General features: G+C 39.2%; 4 protein-coding genes across 6 annotated transcripts in view; 1 reads left to right on the forward strand and 3 right to left on the reverse strand.

The window, feature by feature from the left end:
- Positions 1–8,143, reverse strand: part of Qless (decaprenyl diphosphate synthase subunit 1 qless) — a 48,467-nt gene extending 40,324 nt beyond the window's left edge. Inside the window, exon 1 of one of the 2 annotated variants that reach the window (XM_076444688.1) lies at positions 7,875–8,143. In XM_076444688.1, the coding sequence (XP_076300803.1) occupies positions 7,875–8,030 (156 nt within the window). In that variant the 5' untranslated portion in view covers positions 8,031–8,143. The remainder of the gene's footprint in view (positions 1–7,874) is intronic. The other variant, XM_076444689.1, reaches the window with a different exon arrangement.
- Positions 8,144–8,847: 704 nt separating this feature from the next.
- Positions 8,848–9,912, forward strand: Mrpl32 (mitochondrial ribosomal protein L32). Its single transcript, XM_076444692.1, has 4 exons — positions 8,848–8,989; positions 9,173–9,424; positions 9,488–9,630; positions 9,701–9,912. The coding sequence occupies exons 1-4, from the start codon at positions 8,899–8,901 to the stop codon at positions 9,836–9,838; spliced, it is 624 nt and encodes a 207-aa protein (XP_076300807.1). The 5' UTR covers positions 8,848–8,898; the 3' UTR covers positions 9,839–9,912.
- Position 9,913: 1 nt separating this feature from the next.
- On the reverse strand, positions 9,914–12,131 carry Spn-f (C2H2-type zinc binding domain-containing protein spindle-F). 2 transcript variants are annotated; one of them, XM_076444690.1, is made up of 5 exons: positions 11,281–12,131; positions 11,079–11,214; positions 10,908–10,999; positions 10,649–10,838; positions 9,914–10,576 (listed from the first exon to the last, which is right to left on the reverse strand). In XM_076444690.1, exons 1-5 carry the CDS (start codon positions 11,533–11,535, stop codon positions 10,278–10,280), a joined length of 972 nt encoding a protein of 323 aa, XP_076300805.1. In that variant the 5' UTR covers positions 11,536–12,131; the 3' UTR covers positions 9,914–10,277. The 2 variants fall into 2 exon arrangements, with proteins under 2 accessions (XP_076300805.1, XP_076300806.1); XM_076444691.1 differs by having other exon boundaries at positions 11,079–11,202; positions 11,281–12,130.
- Positions 12,132–17,362: 5,231 nt separating this feature from the next.
- LOC143219087 (glutathione S-transferase 1-1-like) lies at positions 17,363–21,031 on the reverse strand. Its single transcript, XM_076444884.1, has 6 exons — positions 20,292–21,031; positions 19,095–19,289; positions 18,449–18,507; positions 18,186–18,327; positions 17,654–17,821; positions 17,363–17,571 (listed from the first exon to the last, which is right to left on the reverse strand). Exons 2-6 carry the CDS (start codon positions 19,233–19,235, stop codon positions 17,416–17,418), a joined length of 666 nt encoding a protein of 221 aa, XP_076300999.1. The 5' UTR covers positions 19,236–19,289; positions 20,292–21,031; the 3' UTR covers positions 17,363–17,415.
- Between the last annotated feature and the right edge of the window lie 1,601 nt (positions 21,032–22,632).

Raw genomic sequence — 22,632 nt, forward strand, 5'->3', positions numbered from 1 at the left:
TGTTTCGATGTTGTACGTTAATTTCTGTCGCTTGGAAGTTTCCATAATTCTTCAGCGATCAGCGACCTTTGAACATTTCGTAAAAATGTATTCGAGTACGGCCTGGCAATTCCGCCATTTACTATTCAGTGTGAATTATTTCGTAGATATCATACATAGAATATAAATTGATCGTTTCACTAACGATAACAGAGAAGATTGAAGCAGTGAATTAATATTCCTTGTTCGATTTAAATTGTAAAAATTCCAACGTCTAGTATCTGATCGGAAAAATGATAGAGGCTGACGTGAAAAACGTGTTTACTGGAAAATAGGTCGAAGTTGAAATGCGGAGGAATGTGACTTCAACCGAGTGACTTCAACGCGTGAAGAAGCATGCGTTCTCCTACACGTTATACAGGTCAGTGGTAAAGATCGAGCGATCTAGATAGTTTTTCTACAAAACCGCGCACCGGTCGCGTTGCACAATTGATCAATAAAGCATTGTTTATTCGCCGGTTCTCGAAATAGTCGAACAGGTTTTCACGGGAGACAAAAAGCGAAAGGCGCGGAAGGTTCAAACCCGATAAATCAACGACTTATGTACATTTCCTACTGTTTACCGTTATTGTTATGAGCCGGTAGATTTCACGCTTTAAATAACCGTGTTACATAACCGGCGGTGTGGAAAAGTAATTTTGGTGCAGGTCTCGGGACGAAAAGAATTCACCTTTTTTGATGATTGTTGTTTACCGTTAGAGGTGTTCTTGTTACGATATTTCAAGTCGGAAACTTGTGGTGCGGTCAGAAGTAGGTTGAAATAGGCCATTCATTAAAGCAAAACCTGATAAGTAACTGGTAATTTCGTACTAATTAAGACGCGCTGAACATTGCCATGGTATGCTAACTAATGTTGATAATTCGCTCCTAATTTGTACGCGCCAATCACAAATTATAGGCGTTGCATTTGTTATTAAAAAATGGAAATGGGTGAATTGTCACCCCGAGGAACGAGCGAGGGTTAGAACTGTGGGATTGAGAAAGGACATTTCGCATAAAGAAATGTTCTGGAAATTTGAAAACATGCTACTTTAGAGTCTGTGTTGTCCGCTTCTCCAGCTATCCAGAATAGAAATCGCGGTCAGAAGGTAACGATGCTGGCCTAAAAAGGGTTAAAGGCAAGTTTTTTCGATCGCTTCCTCAATTTATGTAACGTGTAACGCAAGTGACGGAATTTTTCACGGTGTGCACGGACAGAATCATGTTTCCAGAGCTATTTCCTTTCGCCTCCGTGTTACTAACATACCCACGTTACCGCGACAGTCTATTCGAACTATCAATCCGTGGACACGAAGGCACACACACACACTAAGACGGCTATGTGCATTCGTGACAAAATTCGAAATCTTCCTGCGCAAGAACGAGCCGTGCCTGCGATGTAACGATGAAACGCGATCTTCTCGAAGCTAGACCAGCATTCTGGTTCGGTAGCCTCTACTATGTATCTCGCAACGTTCGCCGACTTGCGAAACGATTCGCCGTGCATGGCGCACGTCGATCATTTCGTTCGCCAGGACAGAGCCTCCTCGATCGGCCGCGATCGATCCGGACTTTTTCTTGCCGTTCGCAGACCTGCTTGTTACACTTCGCTGCAGGTTTGTTCACCCTCGGACGCCGGATCATTCTTAGAATTGGATTACTATTTTCTGCGCTTCTCGCAAAAATGAACAGGTGAAATTTAAAGCATTCTTTCGCATTTCACAAGGAATTTTTTTATGTTAAAAGCCTATGTATAATGTTTAACGAAAATATTTCTCAGATGCCATTGGCTTAACGTTTTTACAACACGTATAAACAGTATTTTTCTTGTCCCTCTTTACGCAGTGTGTCCAAAATAGAAGGTTCAAATGTTGACTTTATTTCATTGACCTTTTAGATACTTTATGTATCAGATTATTGAAATAAAAATGTTGTTTTATCTCAGCTGTACATCGTCTACTACTTTAGACATATTTGATTTCGTGGGGTTTATACAATTAAAATATTGATTATAATTTTTCGATAGAACCACCCTCTCTCCGATCGAGACATTAATTACTGAACACCCTGTAGAAACGAGGAATGTAGGTTGAGCCGAGTCTTGAGATGATCTTTGCTCGATGTCTTTTACTCCTCTTCTCTTTCCACCAGTTTTTCTCCAGAGAATCACGGGAAAAACAGTATGACACTATCGCAGGAGAGATATGTGTGGAGATTAAATACTTTTGATCCAACGAATATTTCAGTTAAGTGAATCAATTGAATTTTTTGTGGGTCCAAACAATCATTTCAACACTAAATTTCCCATTCGCCAGAAATCGTCGGATTAGGTAAATAAATCAATTAAATTATCATAGCTTAGATATTGACAATTTCTCGAGAATGAAGAACGTCCAAACACTGTTTGGGCTCACTGTAGTTCATAAGTCGAGCGTAATCTCTGCTACCTTGTCGTTAAGCAACTCGTTTCGTTACGGATTTACGGTGTTTATATCTTCTGTCTACGGTGGATCATAATGTGCGCTGCGTAATACTCCCGTGCAACTCGTCACGCTAATTCCCAGCGTATCAACGCGTCACGTATGCTTTTCGCGTAAACGTTCGCTCGAAAAGAACGGTGAAAATCGGACGCTGGAGACCGGTTCTCCCACAACGAAACTATGCTGCCTTGTCGTTTAGACTAATGGTTACGTACTTCAACTTGTTTTTCTTTATTTTTTTTTGTTAGTTACTCTAATGACTTGACCGCTCTCAATCGGGAAAATAGTAAACGACATTCGAAACCGTGCACGTATGGTTTTAATAGAGTCGGAGAACTCGCTTTCAGAAAGTGTTGATCTCGAAATTGTGAACTTGATGATCACGAAGGAACAGAATAGAGGAGTTCGTACCGTTACGAGAGCCGACGGGATAATTAATAGCAACATAATTAGCTTCACTTTGACGTGCAGAGTGCTGAAACATGAATTCAACAGAGGTTAGGCAGAGAATCACTTTTGCGCCGTTTTGTCTTGGAACAATTGGAGAAGCGAGTGAAAGTTCTTGTAAATTTTATAAACGATGCGAATGTTTCGAGAGACTTTCCTTGCTTTTTTCCCCTGAACGATCTCGGTAAACCGAAAATGTATTTGAATTAATTAGTTACTGTGTAAATGTAAAATTAATTGCAGTTATATACTGTGGGAACGCTTCTCGCTTCTGTTTATAAGACTCCACTGTGCCACGCTTCGATTTTCGAAGAGCGTTTACGTAACGTTGAAAAAGTGAAAGTGTTCGGGAATCTCTGGCAGTCTGTAGCTAAGTAACTCTCAATAAAGATGCAATATTTCCAAAATGACATAATGTTTACCATTTTCCCGGCGATGATTACACAATACTGACGCTAATAGATCAATACACGCCGTGCTCCACCAATCAAAACACAAAACTGTGTACGAAATGTTCGTTCAAACGAAAACTAAAAGTTCTACACACTTTTTGGTTGTATAGCGATTTGCTAAAGATGTCGATCGACATAAACCTTCGCAATTAATCAACACAGATGATGAACACAGTGGCCCACAAACTGGGACCGACAAAACGCAACTAGCTGACTGAAACAGGATAAACAGCCAATTTCAAAATATCAGTTGTAAGATTATTCCCGCTCGAATGCAATGTGTGTAGAATTAGAAGCTGAAAGAGAGCAAAGGTTGGATGACGCTGCACCGTGCATAAAAATGACGACGCGCGCGGCCCGTTTAGAGGCAGTCAAAGGTTGGTAAATGTCACGAGCACATGTTTCGTGGTCATTTGCGTCGAGCCGAAGGCAACACCGGATTACTGTCGGCGAAAGCATCCTAGCTCCGATGTAATACGAATGGCTTGTCCTTGAAAACTAAATGTATCCCTAATTATACCGGCCTTGGGTGAACCACGTTCGAAACCGTGAAGAATAACCAGACAGACGAAAGGCATTGCAATAACCATCCAAGAACTGTTCCGGCGTTGAACATACCCTGTCAACGTGAATGTTACATGTGAACGTCTAACGCATACGTATAGTTACCGGCTGGTGAACTCGATCTGGCGATGCGAGTCGACGAAACGAGAAAAAAGGCATACTGAATGACTACGTGTCCCCCGTTCGTTGCCCGTTATCGCGGAAAACAATGTTAAGTAATTGTCAAAAATTTTGTTTTTAAAAAAATTAAACCGACTTCGAAAAAACGCACTAAAAAGTATGAAATAATTTCGATTTAATTTATGTGAATATACACGAACTTAAATACAATACAATCTTTTCGGTGGCGGCGCAAAATTTAAAATTTTCCAAATGACAGATGTTGCTGATTATGATTTCATTGGTAGAAGATGGTAGAAGATACATTAATATGTGTGAAAGCATGTAGAAGAATTTAAGGATTTTCGTAATTTCCATTGTCGAAAATTTTCAATTTTTCACCGCCTGTGCGAAAAGATTGTATTGTACTTAAGTTCGCGTGTATTCACATAAATTAAATGGAAATTATTTCATAGTTTTTAGTGTGTTTTTTCGAAGTCGGTTTAATTTTTTTTTATAAAATTTTCTTATTTCACACCTTTTAGTGGAACGAGTAGAATTTGTAGAACACCATAGGATGGTTTTTCGGTCTAATTGGTTATTTGCAATAAAAAAATGCAACATTTTTTTCACGGGAGCACCCCGGGGACGTACTCTACAAGATGCAAAAGATTTCGTTCCGATTGGTCCATCCATCTCGGCGTAATCGGTGAACTTACATAGTAGAAAGAGCAAAGAAAAAGGCACGTACAGATCGTATTGAGTAACCTCCTCCTTTTTCGAAGTCGATTAAAAATAAAAGTAATTTTCCAATCATCCACGCATATATGATTATGAAAATGGCCTGTTCTAAGTGATATATTTCATGATAAATAAAAATCACATGACTTTACATGGCGTATTCAAAAAGAAATTCCCTTCTTGTAGAATGGCCTGCGGATTTGTTAAAAATTGTCTTGATAATCGTGTTATGTTATTATTACAGCCTTGTGTTAGGCTGCCTGGGAATTCGATATACGAGAAATCGAAGGAGTCGCGTTTAATTGCGCGGTTCAAACGCGCCGACGCGCACACGAGGCGTTTATGTAAATCGACAGGGTGGCTCATCGAATAGAGTGCGCAGTAATTTAACAACAATCATATTGGAAAACTATTCACGCATTCCTATGCGTGCGTACACACGTGGAACGTTCACGAGAGTGGAATGCCAAAAGCAAAGAGCGTCGTGCGTCAATGAAGGAAATCTCCCTTATTGAGCATGGTGGAGTGACGCTTGTGAAACAGAACTTGCAAATCTGCGGGTGTTAATGACCTTATATTTGCATTTAATAACGGCCATGAAATCCGCCGTGGCACAGATTCCTCTCTGAATGTTCGTCCTGATTGCAAATTATTACGTTTTCTTTTTCTAAACGAGCATAATTACCCACTGTCCGTCACTGAAAATTGTTGTTCACGTCGGAAATGATAATTTTGTATAAAATTATTGGAATGCATGCCTTCGAGTTTTATTCAAATGACTGCGGTCAGCTCAACGATAGTCTTCACCGCGCATTGAAATCGCTGAACGAAGTTTGTCGAACACATTCGCGATTCTCTCGCGGAAACAAAACACGTCGGCTACCTCGACTTTTTACTGCACAATTTGCGGTTGATTTGCTTAAAAGAAGCCTGCGGATTTTTATGCAAATGTAGAGTTTTCTATACAAATTTCAGCAAGTGACAGCTGCACGGAGATTTATTGTTATTACTCTACGTATCTCGCTTTACGAGAATTTAAGAGACTTTGTTCACGTTTCGATATCAACTAATGAGTGCTAGAAATAAAACGAACGTTCATTCAAGTAACACCTGTGTGTTACACCTGACTTGAAAAGAAACAGCTTTGAATCTCATTTCACCTAAACGGAACAGCAATCTTGCGAGGAATAAATACGACGCCACTTAAAAAAAAGAAAGAAGTACAAAGACATGTAGTAAAAGTGATAAATATTTATCGCTTAGAAAGTGCAGAAAATAGGGACGAGCGTATGAATCCCATCGACTAAAAAGTAGAAAACATTTTATGAAGTCTTAAAATTCTATTCCATACAAGACGGAAAATAATCGACCAATTTTCATACTTTCAGTGTCTGCAAAAGAAATCTGTAAAGATTATAAGCATTTACTATTAAAATAATTAATCGCGACGTTATCGTCTTATTTGACGGATAATGTAATCATAAATCTGAAGTATTGAGGCGCTCCAAAAAATTGATTTTTTAAAATTAAATCTCAATTAAGTATTTAATCGTATTTTTATAAAGAAGAAACTGTACAGGCACGCAATTTAATTCGCGTTTAAAATGTGTTAATTGAAACAAGCGAATAAAAAGAAGGAGGAGCGGTTGATTCGCGGTGGAATCGGTGAATAAGAGCAGGGATCTGAACGCGTGTAGCGCGGCTAAACAAGCCGAGAAAGTCAAGAGCGTGAATTCCATAGGTTAACCGTGCTCGGAGAAGGATATCTCACAGGCCAGTTAGCCTACTTATGAGAAGCGAGACATGAAATTCGTCTCGTGGTGTTCGCGACCGGTTCTGGGTCGAATTCGATAATATTGACGAGCGCGCGACGCGACGGTGAAACAGAGAAAAGGATGTTCCCGCGGCGGGTAACGCCTGTCCACCGTTTACCGAAGCCTTATGTAATATGTACGGACGATTAGCTGCCTAGCATCTTCGATATATCCGATCGAAAGAGATTTCAAAATCCAGTCTCCGTGTCACTTTCGAGCAGAGAAAGTCGTGCAATTCGTGTGGATGCTCGCGGAACGATTTATGGAAAACTTTCGTTAGAGAAGCGCTCGCGGTTTCAGATTAAATTAGAAATTCCGAGAAAATTAATATTCCACCTGTCTGTTTTCAATAAACAAATTAATTACAGTCCCTTTCGTTATCTCGTATTCGTTCTCGCATAGAAAACTGTACGAGAACGCGTTCGAATTCGGCTAGTGCGCATGCGCCCGGCGGGCAAGCGTCGCTTCTACAGTCAATGCAAGGATTAAACACGGTTAGAAATAATATTATCTTATCGCAGGTGCATTCAACGAATACGTGAAAAATAAATTCTGGATTTTTCCGTCACTCTCCGGAGAGAAAGTCGCATGTTTTGCTTGTGTAATTGTTATGTTGGGACGCTGGTTTGAACTACACGAAGCAACAGACGCCAACTAGGTCGTCTGCTAGAAACAGCTGACAGCTCGGCCGGACAAAAACGTGGTTTCACGAATTTTCTGCGAGATGTTTTGTGGCTGTCAGTCGAGATTGCCTCGGACGGGACGTTTCTTCGAAAGCGACGAGCACGCACGTGCGCGAGAAATGTACGTTTACTTCTTGTCGATTACGATTCGGAAACTTTTCAGTGAAGGAACGTGTTTTACCGACACATTTTCCTAGACATTATGTAATTTTCGTAGTCCAGAGACACCGATATAATCGATCTTATCGTCGACGCGACAGACCTCTGTATAGTTCCACTTCGAAATGTCTATAAAATAACCCGTATGACACGTTAAACGAGATCACGTGCATCAACGTAAATCTATTCGAGGACTGCACGCGCCAGTAGGTTATGTCGGTGGCGACACGCGGAACATTATCGATATTCCGCGAAAAATGAATGAAATGCATGATATTTGTCATCGTGTCGCAATGTAATGACATAGAGGAACTGTGTGAATAATCGACGAATTTCGCGCCAACGGTGACCGACGGTGATCACTGATAAGATTACTTAAGACGAATCCTGGCAAATCGAATCACGAAATCAACGTACCTGACAGCGTTGAATTAAAGTGCTAGTCTGCTGCTCGATTCTGGGTCGTGACTTGACACATGTCGTCGAAACTTTTCTCCGTAATTGGGCGAAATGTCCGAACTGGCACAATTTCTCTGCACGAGCACAGAGCCTACTCGACCCTATACACGCCATAGCGAAAACTGTAGTGAGGCAAGTTACACGACTCCTAAACACTTTCGAGTCCCACTACTACTCCCCACCGACACTTCAAAATTGACTCCCCACCCGCTTTTCCCTTTCCCTTCCCCACCAGCAAATACTTCTGCTTTGCACGGCATTAATCGGATTGGTATTGTTTATTCTCTTGACTATCATCGAGTATTTTGTCATTCATACTCGACGAAATATTAAATTGTCTGCTTATCAGCGACCTCTTTTCTATTCGAGCTCGAATCATAAAATAATTGACTCTTGGTTCCGATATACGATATACATTATATATACAGGATGTTCGAAAAATATTGTATTTTTCCTTGGAAGGGGTGATTTCTGAGATCGTTCGAAGTAACTTTTCCCTTTGCGGATATCATCCCTGCGGTCTTATTAAAGAGTTATTAACGAATAAACGCGGACCAATCAGAGCGCGGATACTTTGAACGGAATCCAGTTTGGCCAATACCAATGCCGTGTTCAGCTGTAGTCGAGCTTTGATTGGTCTGCGTTTTCGGAGAATATATGTTGCCAAGGAAAAGTCACTTCGAATGACCTCGGGAATCACTCGTTTCGAGAAAGTACAACATTTTTTGGACACATATGTAATTTATTTCATATTTATTTGATGTTTATTTGATAGTATATTTAAATGTTACTCGGTATCTTCTGTAGAAAATTATTTTATAACTTTATTGTGCTTACAGTTGCCTTGATAAAATGTACAAACATATATATATGTAGACTGAATAAAATATTAAAAATACTAATTCAATGAACATTACCCTTTATCTTGTAGGTACTAACTTCCATCTATCTAATTCACCGTGGTTTATGGTTATCCTGAATCATGGCTAGCGGTTTGCTAAGGAGGTTATCTCACGCATTTCAAACGTTTGAGCAGGCAGTTAATATTATTCTCGGTCGAGGATTTCCGCCAGGTAATAATGAAAATCCATTTTATATCACATTTACTTGAGGCCATATAACAATGTGTTGAATGACAAGAGAAAAATGCAATCAAAAGTGTTCTAATCTCTAGAGATTCTAACCTCAAAATAATAATGTTATGCGTTTGCTCTAAATATAATGTTATTCATGTCTGTTGTTTATATTTGATTTAGGCAGTCTATGTACGATCGACTGCGATCATGTTTTAAATCGATCACAACCGGCTTTTGTACCTGGACGATCTCTAAAGGATATTCTTAACGATTCATTTCTATGGGCTGTACCAAAGAAACGTCGCACAATAGAAAAACGACTAAATAGAAGATTCGGTATTCCAGGATTACATTGGAAACCGCATGTTGCCAAAACCAATATTTTGATGTGTAGACGTTGCGGTCATGATTACGAGGCTGGCACACTTTGCGGTAAGATCTACAAAATAATTCTAAATATGAATTCATGTCATTATATCTTGTACATTTCCATAGGATATTGTTACGAAATAGTGAAAACGGAAACAAAAGAAATGCAACGGGCTATAGTGAGTTCGTTGGGCTTAGAACCAATAGAGAAAGATGTTATAGTATTATACGAAGGAGAAAAAGAACGACTGAGGGAAGAATATTGGAAGGTACTTGATTTAATTGCTTTTTCAATTATAACGTGTACTCCAAATATTAATTTCTATTTCAATTTAACAGTCACAGAGGGTCATTGAGTTACCGAAAAAGAGACCCGAATGGTTCCACGAGAATTTACTTGAACCAACTGCGGAAGAACCATCTGATAAAAAGGATTTAGAAGTTGTAAATCCACCTATAATTATAAGTAAAGAATAAGTTGCATCGACGAAGTACATACTTTTGTTTACATGCGATGGAGTTAGGAGAAAATAAATTACAAAAATGTGTTATGCCCGTGTTTAAACATGAAATATTCACTGTTCTTATTTTATTTTTGATATGTAGGATTGTTACGATTGTAATCTCAGTCGTTTAACTTTCCTTCACTGCTGCAACTTAAAACAAAAAGTACATGTCTTAGTACTAACAACCGTAATTGACTCTATCCGTATTAACTTCCATTAAATCTTATCCGGATCAAAGTTTAACACACGCAGAAAGAAATATTATATAGACATAGTTGTTCAACATTTTATTACAAAGTTATATATATATTTATATATATATAGTATTTACATTCACCTCTCGTTTTCCCAAATTGTCTTATGGAATTTGCTAAGAAATTAAATACCGTTACTTACGTTTTAAATAGCTGTTAGTGAACAATTTCGAAACCATCGATAGATACGTTTTTATTAAAATGGCTCAAAACATGCTCGTGAAATTCTTCGAATGGCCTATCTTTCCCATAAAAAGATCCACACAATGGACAAATTTTATTGTCTCGATCAACACTATCCCCCGAACTCGAACATTTCTCGGATGGTAAGTTCAATGTCTGGAGACTGGTCTGGGTCGCACCGTGTTCTTTAAAACTTTCGTCAGAATCGAATTGCGTGCCTGCTTGACACATCTTCTTGCTTGCGTTCATGCGACAATTATTACACATGGCGCCTGTGTAAAATTAATATTCAAGATAGACTTGCATACATTCTAAATGACTACATTCTAAACAATTATACGTACCTTCCTTCATTTTTTGGAAATGCCGCAGTGCCCTCTTCAATTTCGTTTGTTGCGACAACAAAGTATTTTTTATTTGTATTAGCTTACTATCGTGCTGTTTAAGTATTTCTAAGTCTGTATCAGAACTTTCTGGATACGTGAATCCGATGTGTTGTAAATTCACCTCGGTATTATTTTGCAGTTTAACCATCTAACAATATAACAATATCTCTAGTTGTGGCTCATGAAATTTATCATGTTCGTAACTTGTCTTACGTACCTCGTCGTATTGTTGTTCAAGATCCGATTTTTCTAACATAATACTGTTAATAAGCCTTAAAGATATTTCTTCTAGACTCTGTTCTTTTTCACCTGCAAGTAACACACGTACAATAAGTACAAACCGAAAGATTGCTTAAGTATATTGGGAATTTCTACGTCGATCAATTACCTAGTGATTTATTAATTCTCGCTAACTTTGTTAACCGGTTCCATAGTTGACGATTCTCCGCTTCTACCATAAAAATCTGATAACTGAGCTGGGACTTTTGTTTGGTGAGCTCTTCTACTTTCTCCTGTTGACCAAACTGTATTTAAAGTATAACGGATCTACATGAGAAGCGGATATTATAATTTTAAAGAACTATACAAACCTTAAGGGTTTGTACAATTTTTTCCTCGTTATCGCCTGTTGTTTCTGTGATCACTGCAGACCCTACTTTACCACATTCGAGCCTTAAACGCATATTTTCTTCTTCGACGCTGGCTAGTCTTCTTTCTAACTGTCCGCAGCGTTCATTCATGGATTTAAATGCAACTAGCAGCGCATAGTAGGAACTGAGCTTCCCTGTGTCGGAATTCTCCGATTGTTCCATGTCGAGATCCTCCGAATGTTTCATGTCATTCATAACAAGTCAATATAGTTAATGAAAACAGTACATACAAGCTGGCAAATTTATATTTTTGCAGCCACTGTCATCGAAGCCAGGTACATCTCATAGGAAATAAGAAATCACAGTCGGTTGTTCGTATTCGAAAGAAAACATTTCCTAAGCAGGTCACATGAAATTTCAAGAACGAATAATAACAAAGTTAACAATCACAAAAAATCCGAATTAGGTTAAATTTGCCTACATCCTAGCAAATCGAATTGGTCATATGTACATTTTCAAGCATATCATCTGGAAATCGTGTACTTCGTTCTAACGGCAATAGTTTTATTAATAGTAACAACAGACATTAGCACAGTTCAACAATAAACTTGGTGAATCCCCTTATTAGTAAGCATCTCGTAGTCGTAATATTTGAAAGTATACACAGTTGATAATTATTACTCAAGCTGAACTTTCACTTCTGTGTTTCACATTTAGACGAACATGGCGATCTGTATTATTTATATTATCAAATTTTAACTGACAGTTAGATAGTTTTGAACGGTATCGTAAGATAATCAACATATCCATTATCTGACTAAATATGCATATGTGTGTATACAGGGTGGTGAAAAAGATTTTGCAAATTTTTCTGCATAGGATATACGACAATGATAATCGTATATGTGTGTGAAATCTAATTCAAGATCTTTGAAAATTACGCGTGGAGGAAGAATATATGTACTAAAGCATCTTTCGGTTGTGTAATATTTATTTTTACAAAGAAATTAAATGTGTTACTTATTGCAACAAAAGTATAAGAGTGGAGTCACAGGGTAGAGGCGCCATCTAACATTGATTATTCTAATCGTCAGGGTGTACCTGTGCCACATCTCGTCGGCACCGTCGGTGTCGTCGGTGTCTGTAGGTTTACAGTGATCTGAAATACCACATCGCTAAAAGTTCTACCACCGATGAGATACTCGTCAAGTAGAAGATGAATGATATAGTATAGAATGCTCACATTACCCATTCTGCAATTGCCTTATAATTCTATCACCGACGAGATACTATTTCGTCTCATTACCTAAATATGTAGAACCAGAGAATATATGACAGTGTTCACGCCCGGGGCGAACCAGCATGGATGATACATAAATTTTGTTCTGAAGGAAGGTGAAATTGCAAAATGTTATGGAAGACACACACCACACAAACAATAGGTATAGGAATAGAATTTATTGATAATCAACATATTTATTAAATGTGCAGCTATTAGCTCGGTATTATTCTTTATTCATAAGACACTAGAAGTTCTTACAAATAAAGGATAATACCGATTGCCCAGGTCTCACCACGAGGAGGTTGCTGCACGAGAGACCCGAAAGGGAGTCAGAACGAATGCAATATTCCTTCTGGCTCCCTTTCTTACAACGACAGACTTAATACTAAATTACGCAAGTATGTCGAGTAATTATCGCGGAGCAAAAGGTGTGAATCGGAGAAGAAGTCTCCGATCCACGGGGGATTAAAGGCAAATCAGGCAGAAGGCTCTGATTCTTTCAAAGTGAGAAACAAGAGCGAACCAGAGCAGAAGGCTCTAGTTCGAAGGTGACGCGGCGCGTACAATGCTTGCAGTGCAGCTCCGGTCAGAGCCGATACCCGACGTGTCCTCACCAAGAGGAATGGACAGTGAGAAGTGTTCAAACGTAGAACCATCTCTCTGCCAACTACCTGCCACCAGGCAACGCAATGCATTGAGGTAACGTGGGTAGGATGACGAACAGAGAATTTCTCTGCCAACTACCTGCCACCAGGCAACGCAAAGCGTTGAGATGACTCGGGTAGGATTACGAACAGAGAGAATGGCAATACGAGTGAACAGGTCTCAGTGAACCACCCCTCTCAATGTATCGACGCCGACTACCGGCTTCAACCGGTCTGGTACATGCAAGCAAGGTCCGACACAGCAGAGGGCTGTGTCGGAGTCAAATATACGAGTCGAGTAAAGTGAAGTTACGGCAATAATTACTCGACATATTTACAACAAAGATATACGAGTTTAAAAATTACCGCACGCACGCACGCAATTAATTATTGGCATTGGTATTATACTGATTCATTGTTATGGTAATTCTATACTGATATACAGATATAGTGATATGCGATATACTGCTAAACTGATATGCTGATACCTTTGTATCCTGATATCCTGATAACTAGATATGCATATGTATATGGTATTACAGATTTAGAGATTAAACCAAAAACGTTAAATCGAGCAAATAATACCAATGCCAATAATTACTACAATATTATCGGTATATACAGATGGGCATAGTACAAGCTCTTAAAAATTAACGCACGCAAGCCGAGCAATTATTGTGGGTCAAAAGACTACACGCAAAAGGGGGAAAAATCAAAGCAGAAGGCTTTGATTCGCAAAAAAGAAACATGAGCTTGAGCAGAAGGCTCAGGTTCGGGGGTGATGCTAAGACAATAATTGCTCGGCAAATAAAACTAACTTAAGAATACGCCGCAGTCTTCTTGGTCCTCTTCTTGGTGTGTCCTCTTCTTGGTGTGTCCTCTTCTTGGTATGTCTTCTTCTTGGTGTATTCTAGCTGAAACAGACTAATAATAGTTAGACATAACAATACATAACCCTGCACACGAGTGCAAACCTAATACCCGCTCACGAGAGCAAACCTAGAACCAGTTCACGAGAACCAAACTAACCCCGCACACGAGTGCGAATCTAACCAGCTCACGAGAGCCAACCTAATACCAGCTCACGAGAGCCAAACTAACCCCGCACACGAGTGCGAATCTAATCAGCTCACGAGAGCCAACCTAACACCAGCTCACGAGAGCCAAACTAACCCCGCACACGGGTGCGGCCTATAGGCGATTCGGGTACCCCGGGGACGCGACACCCCGTACTCACTCACGGCACCATCCGTGAGTGAGCCCCTGGGGGACCTCCGATCGGAGGAATGCCAATTTCAAACAAGATGAGAAAATTTGTAGGAAGAGGGACTTGTGAAACACGACATATTTACAACGATGATATACAATCTTAATATATAGATCATATATAACTAACTTCAAAATACACTGTAGTCTTCTTCCTCTTCGTTGATGTGTCCTCTTCATTTGGTGTGTCGTCTTTGTTAGTAGCGGGCTGTTGTAATCTAGCTGAAACAGACTAATCGTATTTAGAAACAATGCAGTTGAATACGGAATTAAATCACGCACACGAATGCGAATGTAACCAGCTCACGAGAGCAAATATAAACCCGCACATAAGCGCAAACCTAACCATGCACATGAGTGCGAATACAACTTGTTCACAAGGGCAATTATAATTTATAATCCTGTAGAGGAGTGCGAACACAACCAGGTCACAAGACCAATTATAATTCTGCACATGAGTGCGAATACAACCAGAAACCAGCTCACAAGAGCAAATATAACCCCGCACGTAAGCGCAAACCTAACCATGCACATGAGCGCGAATACAACCAAAGAACCAGCTCATGAGAGCAATTGTAACCCCGCACAGAAGTGCGAATACAACCAGCGAAACAGCTCGTGAGAATAACTATAACCCCGCACACGAGTGCGAAAACAACCAACGAAGCAGCTCCCAAGAGCAATTATAAACCTGCACATGAGTGCGAATACAATCAGAGAACCAGTTCATGAGAGCAATTGTAACCCCGCACATGAGTGCGAATACACACACAACCAGCGAACCAATTCACAAGAACAATTGTAATCGTGCACATGAGTTCAAATACAAGCAACGAAGCAGCTCACAAGAGCAATTATAAACCTGCACATGAGTGCGAATACAACCAGCGAACCAATTCACAAGAACAATTGTAATCCTGCACATGAGTGCGAATACAATCAGAGAACCAGCTCATGAGAGCAGTTGTAACCCCGCACAGAAGTGCGAATACAACCAGCGAAACAGCTCGTGAGAATAACTATAACCCCGCACACGAGTGCGAAAACAACCAACGAAGCAGCTCACAAGAGCAATTATAAACCTGCACATGAGTGCGAATACAATCAGAGAACCAGTTCATGAGAGCAATTGTAACCCCGCACATGAGTGCGAATACACACACAACCAGCGAACCAATTCACAAGAACAATTGTAATCGTGCACATGAGTTCAAATACAACCAACGAAGCAGCTCACAAGAGCAATTATAAACCTGCACATGAGTGCGAATACAACCAGCGAACCAATTCACAAGAACAATTGTAATCCTGCACATGAGTGCGAATACAATCAGAGAACCAGCTCATGAGAGCAGTTGTAACCCCGCACAGAAGTGCGAATACAACCAGCGAAACAGCTCGTGAGAATAACTATAACCCCGCACACGAGTGCGAAAACAAGCAACGAAGCAGCTCACAAGAGCAATGATAATCCTGCATACGAGTGGGACGCTCAAAATGTAATTTTTATAAAGAATAAAATTGATAAATTTGAAGAAGACTCAATAGTCTTCATCGAAAGTCTCGATGAAAATTTCAAAAGTATGAAGGACAAGTTTGAAAAGACAAAGGAAGCTTTGAAAAATATTAGTAATCAAACTTACCGTTGTTCCTTGAATGAACAGTTGAAGATAGGCCAGGGTAACTGTAGATGACCTCTAGTCCACCTCTGGTCCACCTCTGGTCCCTCCGGTTCTCCTGGCGCTCCTGGTCCCGCAGTACGTCCGCTCACGCCGGTCCCCCCGCCCCGACTGACTGACTAACGGAGAGTTCTCGCCGAGCCGCCGAGCTCGAGCGGCGCCCCCCACTCCGCCGAGCTCGAGCGGCGCCCCCACTCTGCAGAATATCGATCGATGTCGATCGCCGTGACAATTATTGATAAATTTATTATTTCCAGCTGGTTAATGTTTATAACAATTCTATTTTACAGCGATGTCCACAAGCAATCCCTTGGCTATCTGACCACCTAATTTTTTAGTCAAAGTGGCTAATAGTTTTCGTGATACGTAATAACTTTTAAACCATAACATTCGCACGCATTAATTTATTCGATACAATTACAGGTAAATTTATTATATCTGGCTGTTTAATGTTTATAACAATTCCTTTTTCTAATGATGTTAACGAGCACTCCCTTGACCACCTTGCCATCTAATTTTTTCGTAAAAATAGACAATAAAACTCGAAATATAGAATAACTTTTAAACCATGAACATTCGCACGCATTAATTTATTCAAAAAAGTAAAGTCTTTTCAAAATATCTCTGTCCAGATCGATTCTTGGAACATTTATGTATAAAAAAGTGAAAGGTAATAATTCTCGTTTATGAAATGTTTTGAAATTACAAACTGAGGTGTCTCGTATAAAATATTTGAAATAGGAATTGTTGATTTTCCTAAAAAATTATGCTTCAATAATATATTTCTAGGAATTCTTTGTCCTTGACTTTTGCTTTTAATATTGAAACCAACATCGTCTGAAATATCTGCTCGGTACAGAATGTAACAATTCATGATGATCAATATGGTTCCGTGACGATTTGCCTTCTCACCGACGAGAATCTCCTCAGTAGCCTTCTGCACCGACGAGATCATGTCGATGGCCTTCTGTTTCTCACTCCAGTCAGAATATATCTTAGAGGGCGTAAGAGAACACCGAAATATTCGAGTGACACGAACTCCCATAAGGCTGGCAGTCTTTAATAGTATCTGGTCGGTGCCAGAACTTCTCGTACGTTTATCGTGGGGTGGTAATACCATCATTCGGAAACTATATTGCAAAGAACAATAATTTATCGTTGTATGATAAATGAAATGTAGCTGAAAAATTTAACCAAAAAACACAATTGTTTAATTTATTTGACTTCTATACATTTTTCATATTTTCGAGTAATTACAATCGAATTATTCATCTGATTCCGCGTTCTTCGAGTCTTCGAGGAATTTCTTCAACAGTAACAACCCTTCGCCATTAGCTTTGCGATACCCAGGCGCAGACGCCTTCATTTTCTCCATCCATCTAGTCACATTTGCGTATTCCTCCATATCAAAGCCAAAAACCTACAGTAGATACACACACGAAACAATTAATAATAGTGGTTTACTCTCTGTCGGAAAACTTTTCTTATAGTCTTGATTTTACCTCTGTGGTGGATACCGACGCTGCCAATGCTAGATCAGCAATGGTTAAGTAACGTCCTGCAACATACTCCTGTCCTTCGAGGAAAATATTCAAAATTTCGAACGCAGCTCGCAATTTTGTATACATCTCTGGATCGTATTCATCGGTTCTGCCGAATACAACTGGGTACTAAACAAATTTTCTCAGTAGTTTTAACATTGAACCTACCGACCATCACGAGTGACTGATGTGTTATATTATTATAAAAATAACAAGATTAGATTTATTTATATTTTGTGCGATTTTTACGATAATACATACTGGAGTCAAAAAATACATTAAATAAATTTCTATGAAAACACCTTTACAATTTCAATAATGGTCAAATAAAAAATTAAAAATGGATCAATTGACCCCTCGTGGTAGATTTAGCGCAATTCTTCTATGTAAAATATCATTGTCGAAGAAAATAGATATATTATGCAATTGCTTTTGTGCGATTTGATAGAAGCAATGCTTGTTAAAGTTACAGAGAACATCACAGAATACTTGCATAGTAATTGGCTAGGGCATTGTAGAGAGTGCCAAGATCGAAATGCAACCGATGATTGACCAAAGCCCGAGCATTTGGCGTTTGCGGATTCAATCTAGGGTTTTTGCCATACTCATCCACCAAGTATGACATGATAGCCCGGCTGCAACAAGAACCCACGAAGAAATGAACTCGGGAAAGTATACAATTTCTCATTCGATTTGACATTGTTGTTTTCGCCAAATGATTAAATAGCGTGCAACATGAAATCATTAATTACAAACCTCTCGGAGAGCTTAAAGTCGCCGTCCACAAGAAAGGGAACTGTTTTCTGAGGATTTATCTGTAACAGATTATTTCGAATTTTAGTTAATTACTTACCGGAGCTTATCTCGTTTCAAGCCGTGCTTAACCAACAGCACAGAAACAAAATACAGAATGAGAACAAAATGGAAACTGAAGTTTATGAATTCTAGATTACAACGATATCGTTTACTTTAGTCATTTTATAATTTAATATTTGCTACAGAAACGTCCAGTCATTTTCAACTTGGTTTTATATATTCCTCTAGATTTTCACGATGAAACCTCGAAAATTCGCTCAGAAATCTACGTCACCGACATCAGCGCCGACAAATCGCTGAGCTTTAAATACGCATAACTTTTGAACCAGTGGACTTCTAAGATTAGAACTTGGATTTTCGACATTTTCTCGTGAAAATCTGCAGTATTCTATAATATAAAGAGAAGTTAAAAATGTCTGGTTTCCTCAGGTGAAGTTTAACCAAAATTATACTATTTTAAATGGTCAATTTATATGAAATCAGGTGGCAAAGGTTGCTGTACTGAAACAGGTCCGCTGCCAATGCTTGTTTTTACGACGAAATCCCGACAGAAACGAAACCTAGAAAAATCACTGTTTATACCAACCTGTTCATATTCTGGCTTCAAATGGTCGCCGGCCATCAAATCGATTTCCTTCAAGTTTAAAGGGAAACCAATCGCTTCCGCAGTTAGAAGAACTGCTCTGCAAGGCGAACTCGTTGCCGTGTAATATAAATCTACCGCCATTATTAGGATGAGAAATTCACGAATCGCTTCTGCAAAGTGGTCGTCGCCGATACTCTATAATTGAAAACGAAAACATAAATTTTATCGATCGCTTTTCGTTTATCATACCTCCGATGATTTAATCGTTTTATCGATGTCGACATAAAAACACTGTGGATTTAAGATGGTTAACGTAAAGATCTTTACTAAATGAATAAACCATTACAAGAATGTTTATCAATACTGGGAGAAAACCTTGTTGATAATGATAAAAGCGACATATCATATTAGGAGTTCTGATTGTTCAGTTATCTTAGAATTGTTTCTTTCTTTTTCGAAACGTATATGCGAAAAATTCTACAAACTAGGCCCTGCGACAGCGGATACTCGCAGAATCCATAAACATCGATTTTATTGAAAATTGTTTCGAACGAGAACGACGCAGTTCAAAGGGAGGATCGTAAAATATTCCATTTACTTCTGCCATACTTTTTGTTCTCGTTACTTTTGATTGAAACTCGTAAATCCATCATCTATAAGTAAATTTACGTTAAACTAAATGTATGTATCAATAATGTATACACGTTTCGAGATGAATGGCGGAATTAAAGGTATTGATACATTTGTGTCATATAGTAATGTAATACAATTCCGGTCGCAAGTAACGAAGCATGTATAAAGTATTTTATCGCATCGAATGCAATTCTTTTCGTGCTTTTGCTGGAGAACTTGTTTAAAATAATCATAAGATCCATTTACGCGAATAATAATTTGTACGTCGACGCTGTGTATTCTAATCTCGTGTGTAACATGAAAATTCAGATAGCAAACACGCATCGTAATATGAAGCTACAACTTGTACCCATCACTGTACCGTCGAACGTTTAACGAGCAATCAATACATGAGAATGAACCATTCAATTAGAAGTCTCGACGGAAACGTGACAGATACACGATTTCCTACAATCTAGTAGCCACGACTATATGGATTTATAAAATTGATCACGTTTCATTGGAACTTCTATCAAGAATATATGTATAATAGATGCATCTAATGAAATGCAAAGAAATTATTACCTTGTAATCACCAAGCTGAAATGACAGTGAATACAGTGATTATTAGTGTATGATTGTAATTATAATTTCTTTACAGACGAAGGGACACGTTTGCACTGTTCCGTTTCTAGAATCGAACTAAAGACAGAGACCTAACACAAGCTAAACGGGGGACCTTCAACGTTTCTGCTGATATATACAATAAACATGATCTATATTGTCGACACTGTTCAATGTAGTAGTAGAGATAACATAGAGGGTGGGTCACCCCCGTTACTATACCGTACGTCATTTTTCTTTCCCCTATATACCGTGGGAGAATATTGTATTGCAGCATACTTATGATATTTTCAAAGCGATTTCATACTCTGCCGGCATTAAACAATTCCCTTATTTTCAAAAACCTTCGAAAACATTTTCCGATATACAGGGTGAACCACGAATCGTGATCAGTAGATTGCTCTGTTATCAGCAGTCCGATCGAAAATGTTTTTGTTAGATATCACACGGTTTCAAGACAGCTTTCGCATAATTATAGCAATTTTTTGTTAAAAAAAATTTGGAAATTAATTTTTTCAATCAAAAAATAATAGGAGTGTATTTGTAAAAAATTGAAGGTGACCTTGAAAAATCATGAAAAATAAAGACCTGACAAAAAATTAATAAATGCGTAAATGCGCCATTGAAGATTCCAATTCAGTTCTTACAATTAAGGAGAAAGATAATCACGGAATTTACCTTGGAATTACACAGAAATCCACGAAAGCTTAAAGAACAGCAACAACAAGCCCGCATCGTAATGCCGCGTTTAAACCAACGGAAGAAACTTCGTTTCCGGAGAGAATCTTTTTTTGTGGTTTCATAAAAAGAGGAAACGCCGATTAAAAGCTTGTGCTTACCGAGTATTACATGGCAATTAAAACGCCTGTAAAACCGAGATTCGAAGTAATTAGCAAATGAACGCTGAGTTCAGAAAGACGACTACCGTCGAAGTAAATTGGCCGCGTCGCGAAGAACACAAGGCTTCCATAATTACAGGGTTAATTAATTCGTATTCAATAGCAGTTGCACTATTCGCTGAGTCGTGTGATAATTCTACTTCTCGACGAATTCAAACAGCTTCTACCCTGCGCTAGAAAAGTAGCGCTTTTTGTAATTGATGTGCAAAACGTTTTGCAGGAAGATCTATCAATTAATACACGAAAAACACAATTCTATATTAAACGAAATGAATTATGAGAGACAGAAGGGATTGGTGAAAAACAGCTTTCTTCCCGAAAAGGGATCAGAAATGATAGTTTCGGTTGGCAGCGCGGTGCACGGCCATAAATAATGATTTTCGACAGACCTCGAATTCCGAGGACAGGAGACAATTTCGTCGGAAATAGAGACGCAACGTCATCCCGGAATATTTTTAACGGAGTGCATAATTCACGCATGATTCGGGGCAGGCAAAATTTGGCGTGATTCGCGAGCGAAAACGGCGGCGTTTAGCCTCTGGCTTCGAAGTTGGTCTCGGCTCCTTTTTCCGCGCGTTGTTCGTCTTTCTCCCGTCGCACGCGGAGGGGGAGAAGAAAAAAAAACGGCGAATAAATGCGGGCAGGATTAATGGCTCGGTCCCATCACGGTTCGTATAATATTCGCGTGCGCGATGAGTTATAGAGGGCACGCCGAAGAAGTGCACACCGAAATGCACGCGGAATGGATAAGCGCGGGCGACACGAACGCTCTATTTGGAGGTGTATTTAAACTTCTGGGTGAGTCGGGCCGCTTCCATTCTGCGCTGGCCCGATTGTGTATCGCATTAATAATTGTCGACTACGCGCACGTGAGGCCGTTGCACTCGGATCTCCGTCGAGCGGTTCTCATTTGTCATAGGACGCTGAAGAACCTTCTGTTACATAAAAGATTCACTAACTCTCGGCCGGTTACCTAATGCACTGCAATGGAGACTCTAATTATCATTCCGTACCGCTGCCTCTCCCCTTTTTTACCCTCCTAATGTCGCGAATAATCGTTTGCTTACGGGAAATTGCAGTTTGTTAGCGGATAAGGAATTGCCATCCTCGTCGCTCTTGTTTGCCGACTGTAACCCTTTGCACTCGGACAGATTTCAATTCGAAAATTATACATTTCAATTTCATTACACTTTCAACTTCTCTTTAAACCGTCTCTAATATTCTTGTTGATATACATCAAAGTTATTCGCGTTCTTCAAACTACAATAATTTCTTCAATAAAACTATGCATTGAAACTGCAAAGTAGAACGTCATTGAATATCGTAGAAAATTTTTATTATTCACATAAGAGTTTTTATTGTGGAATCCTACTATGATGAACTGTGATTTTAATGAACATGCT

Source organism: Lasioglossum baleicum, unplaced genomic scaffold, assembly GCF_051020765.1.
Source record: "Lasioglossum baleicum unplaced genomic scaffold, iyLasBale1 scaffold0021, whole genome shotgun sequence".
NCBI classification, from domain to species: Eukaryota; Metazoa; Arthropoda; class Insecta; order Hymenoptera; family Halictidae; genus Lasioglossum; species Lasioglossum baleicum.

Excerpts from the sequence above, each read along its gene's own strand:
- Mrpl32 (XM_076444692.1), top strand. The coding sequence starts at position 8,899 with ATGGCTAGCGGTTTGCTAAGGAGGTTATCTCACGCATTTCAAACGTTT. Across the intron at positions 9,425-9,487 it reads CGAGGCTGGCACACTTTGCG|GATATTGTTACGAAATAGTG; the intron begins GTAAGATCTACA and ends ACATTTCCATAG. Across the intron at positions 9,631-9,700 it reads TGAGGGAAGAATATTGGAAG|TCACAGAGGGTCATTGAGTT; the intron begins GTACTTGATTTA and ends TCAATTTAACAG.
- Spn-f (XM_076444690.1), bottom strand. The coding sequence starts at position 11,535 with ATGAATGACATGAAACATTCGGAGGATCTCGACATGGAACAATCGGAG. Across the intron at positions 11,000-11,078 it reads GAGAATTAATAAATCACTAG|GTGAAAAAGAACAGAGTCTA; the intron begins GTAATTGATCGA and ends TGTTACTTGCAG. Across the intron at positions 10,577-10,648 it reads TTTCCAAAAAATGAAGGAAG|GCGCCATGTGTAATAATTGT; the intron begins GTACGTATAATT and ends AATTTTACACAG.
- LOC143219087 (XM_076444884.1), bottom strand. The coding sequence starts at position 19,235 with ATGGCGGTAGATTTATATTACACGGCAACGAGTTCGCCTTGCAGAGCA. Across the intron at positions 18,508-19,094 it reads TGAAGCCAGAATATGAACAG|ATAAATCCTCAGAAAACAGT; the intron begins GTTGGTATAAAC and ends AATCTGTTACAG. Across the intron at positions 17,572-17,653 it reads CGTCGGTATCCACCACAGAG|GTTTTTGGCTTTGATATGGA; the intron begins GTAAAATCAAGA and ends TATCTACTGTAG.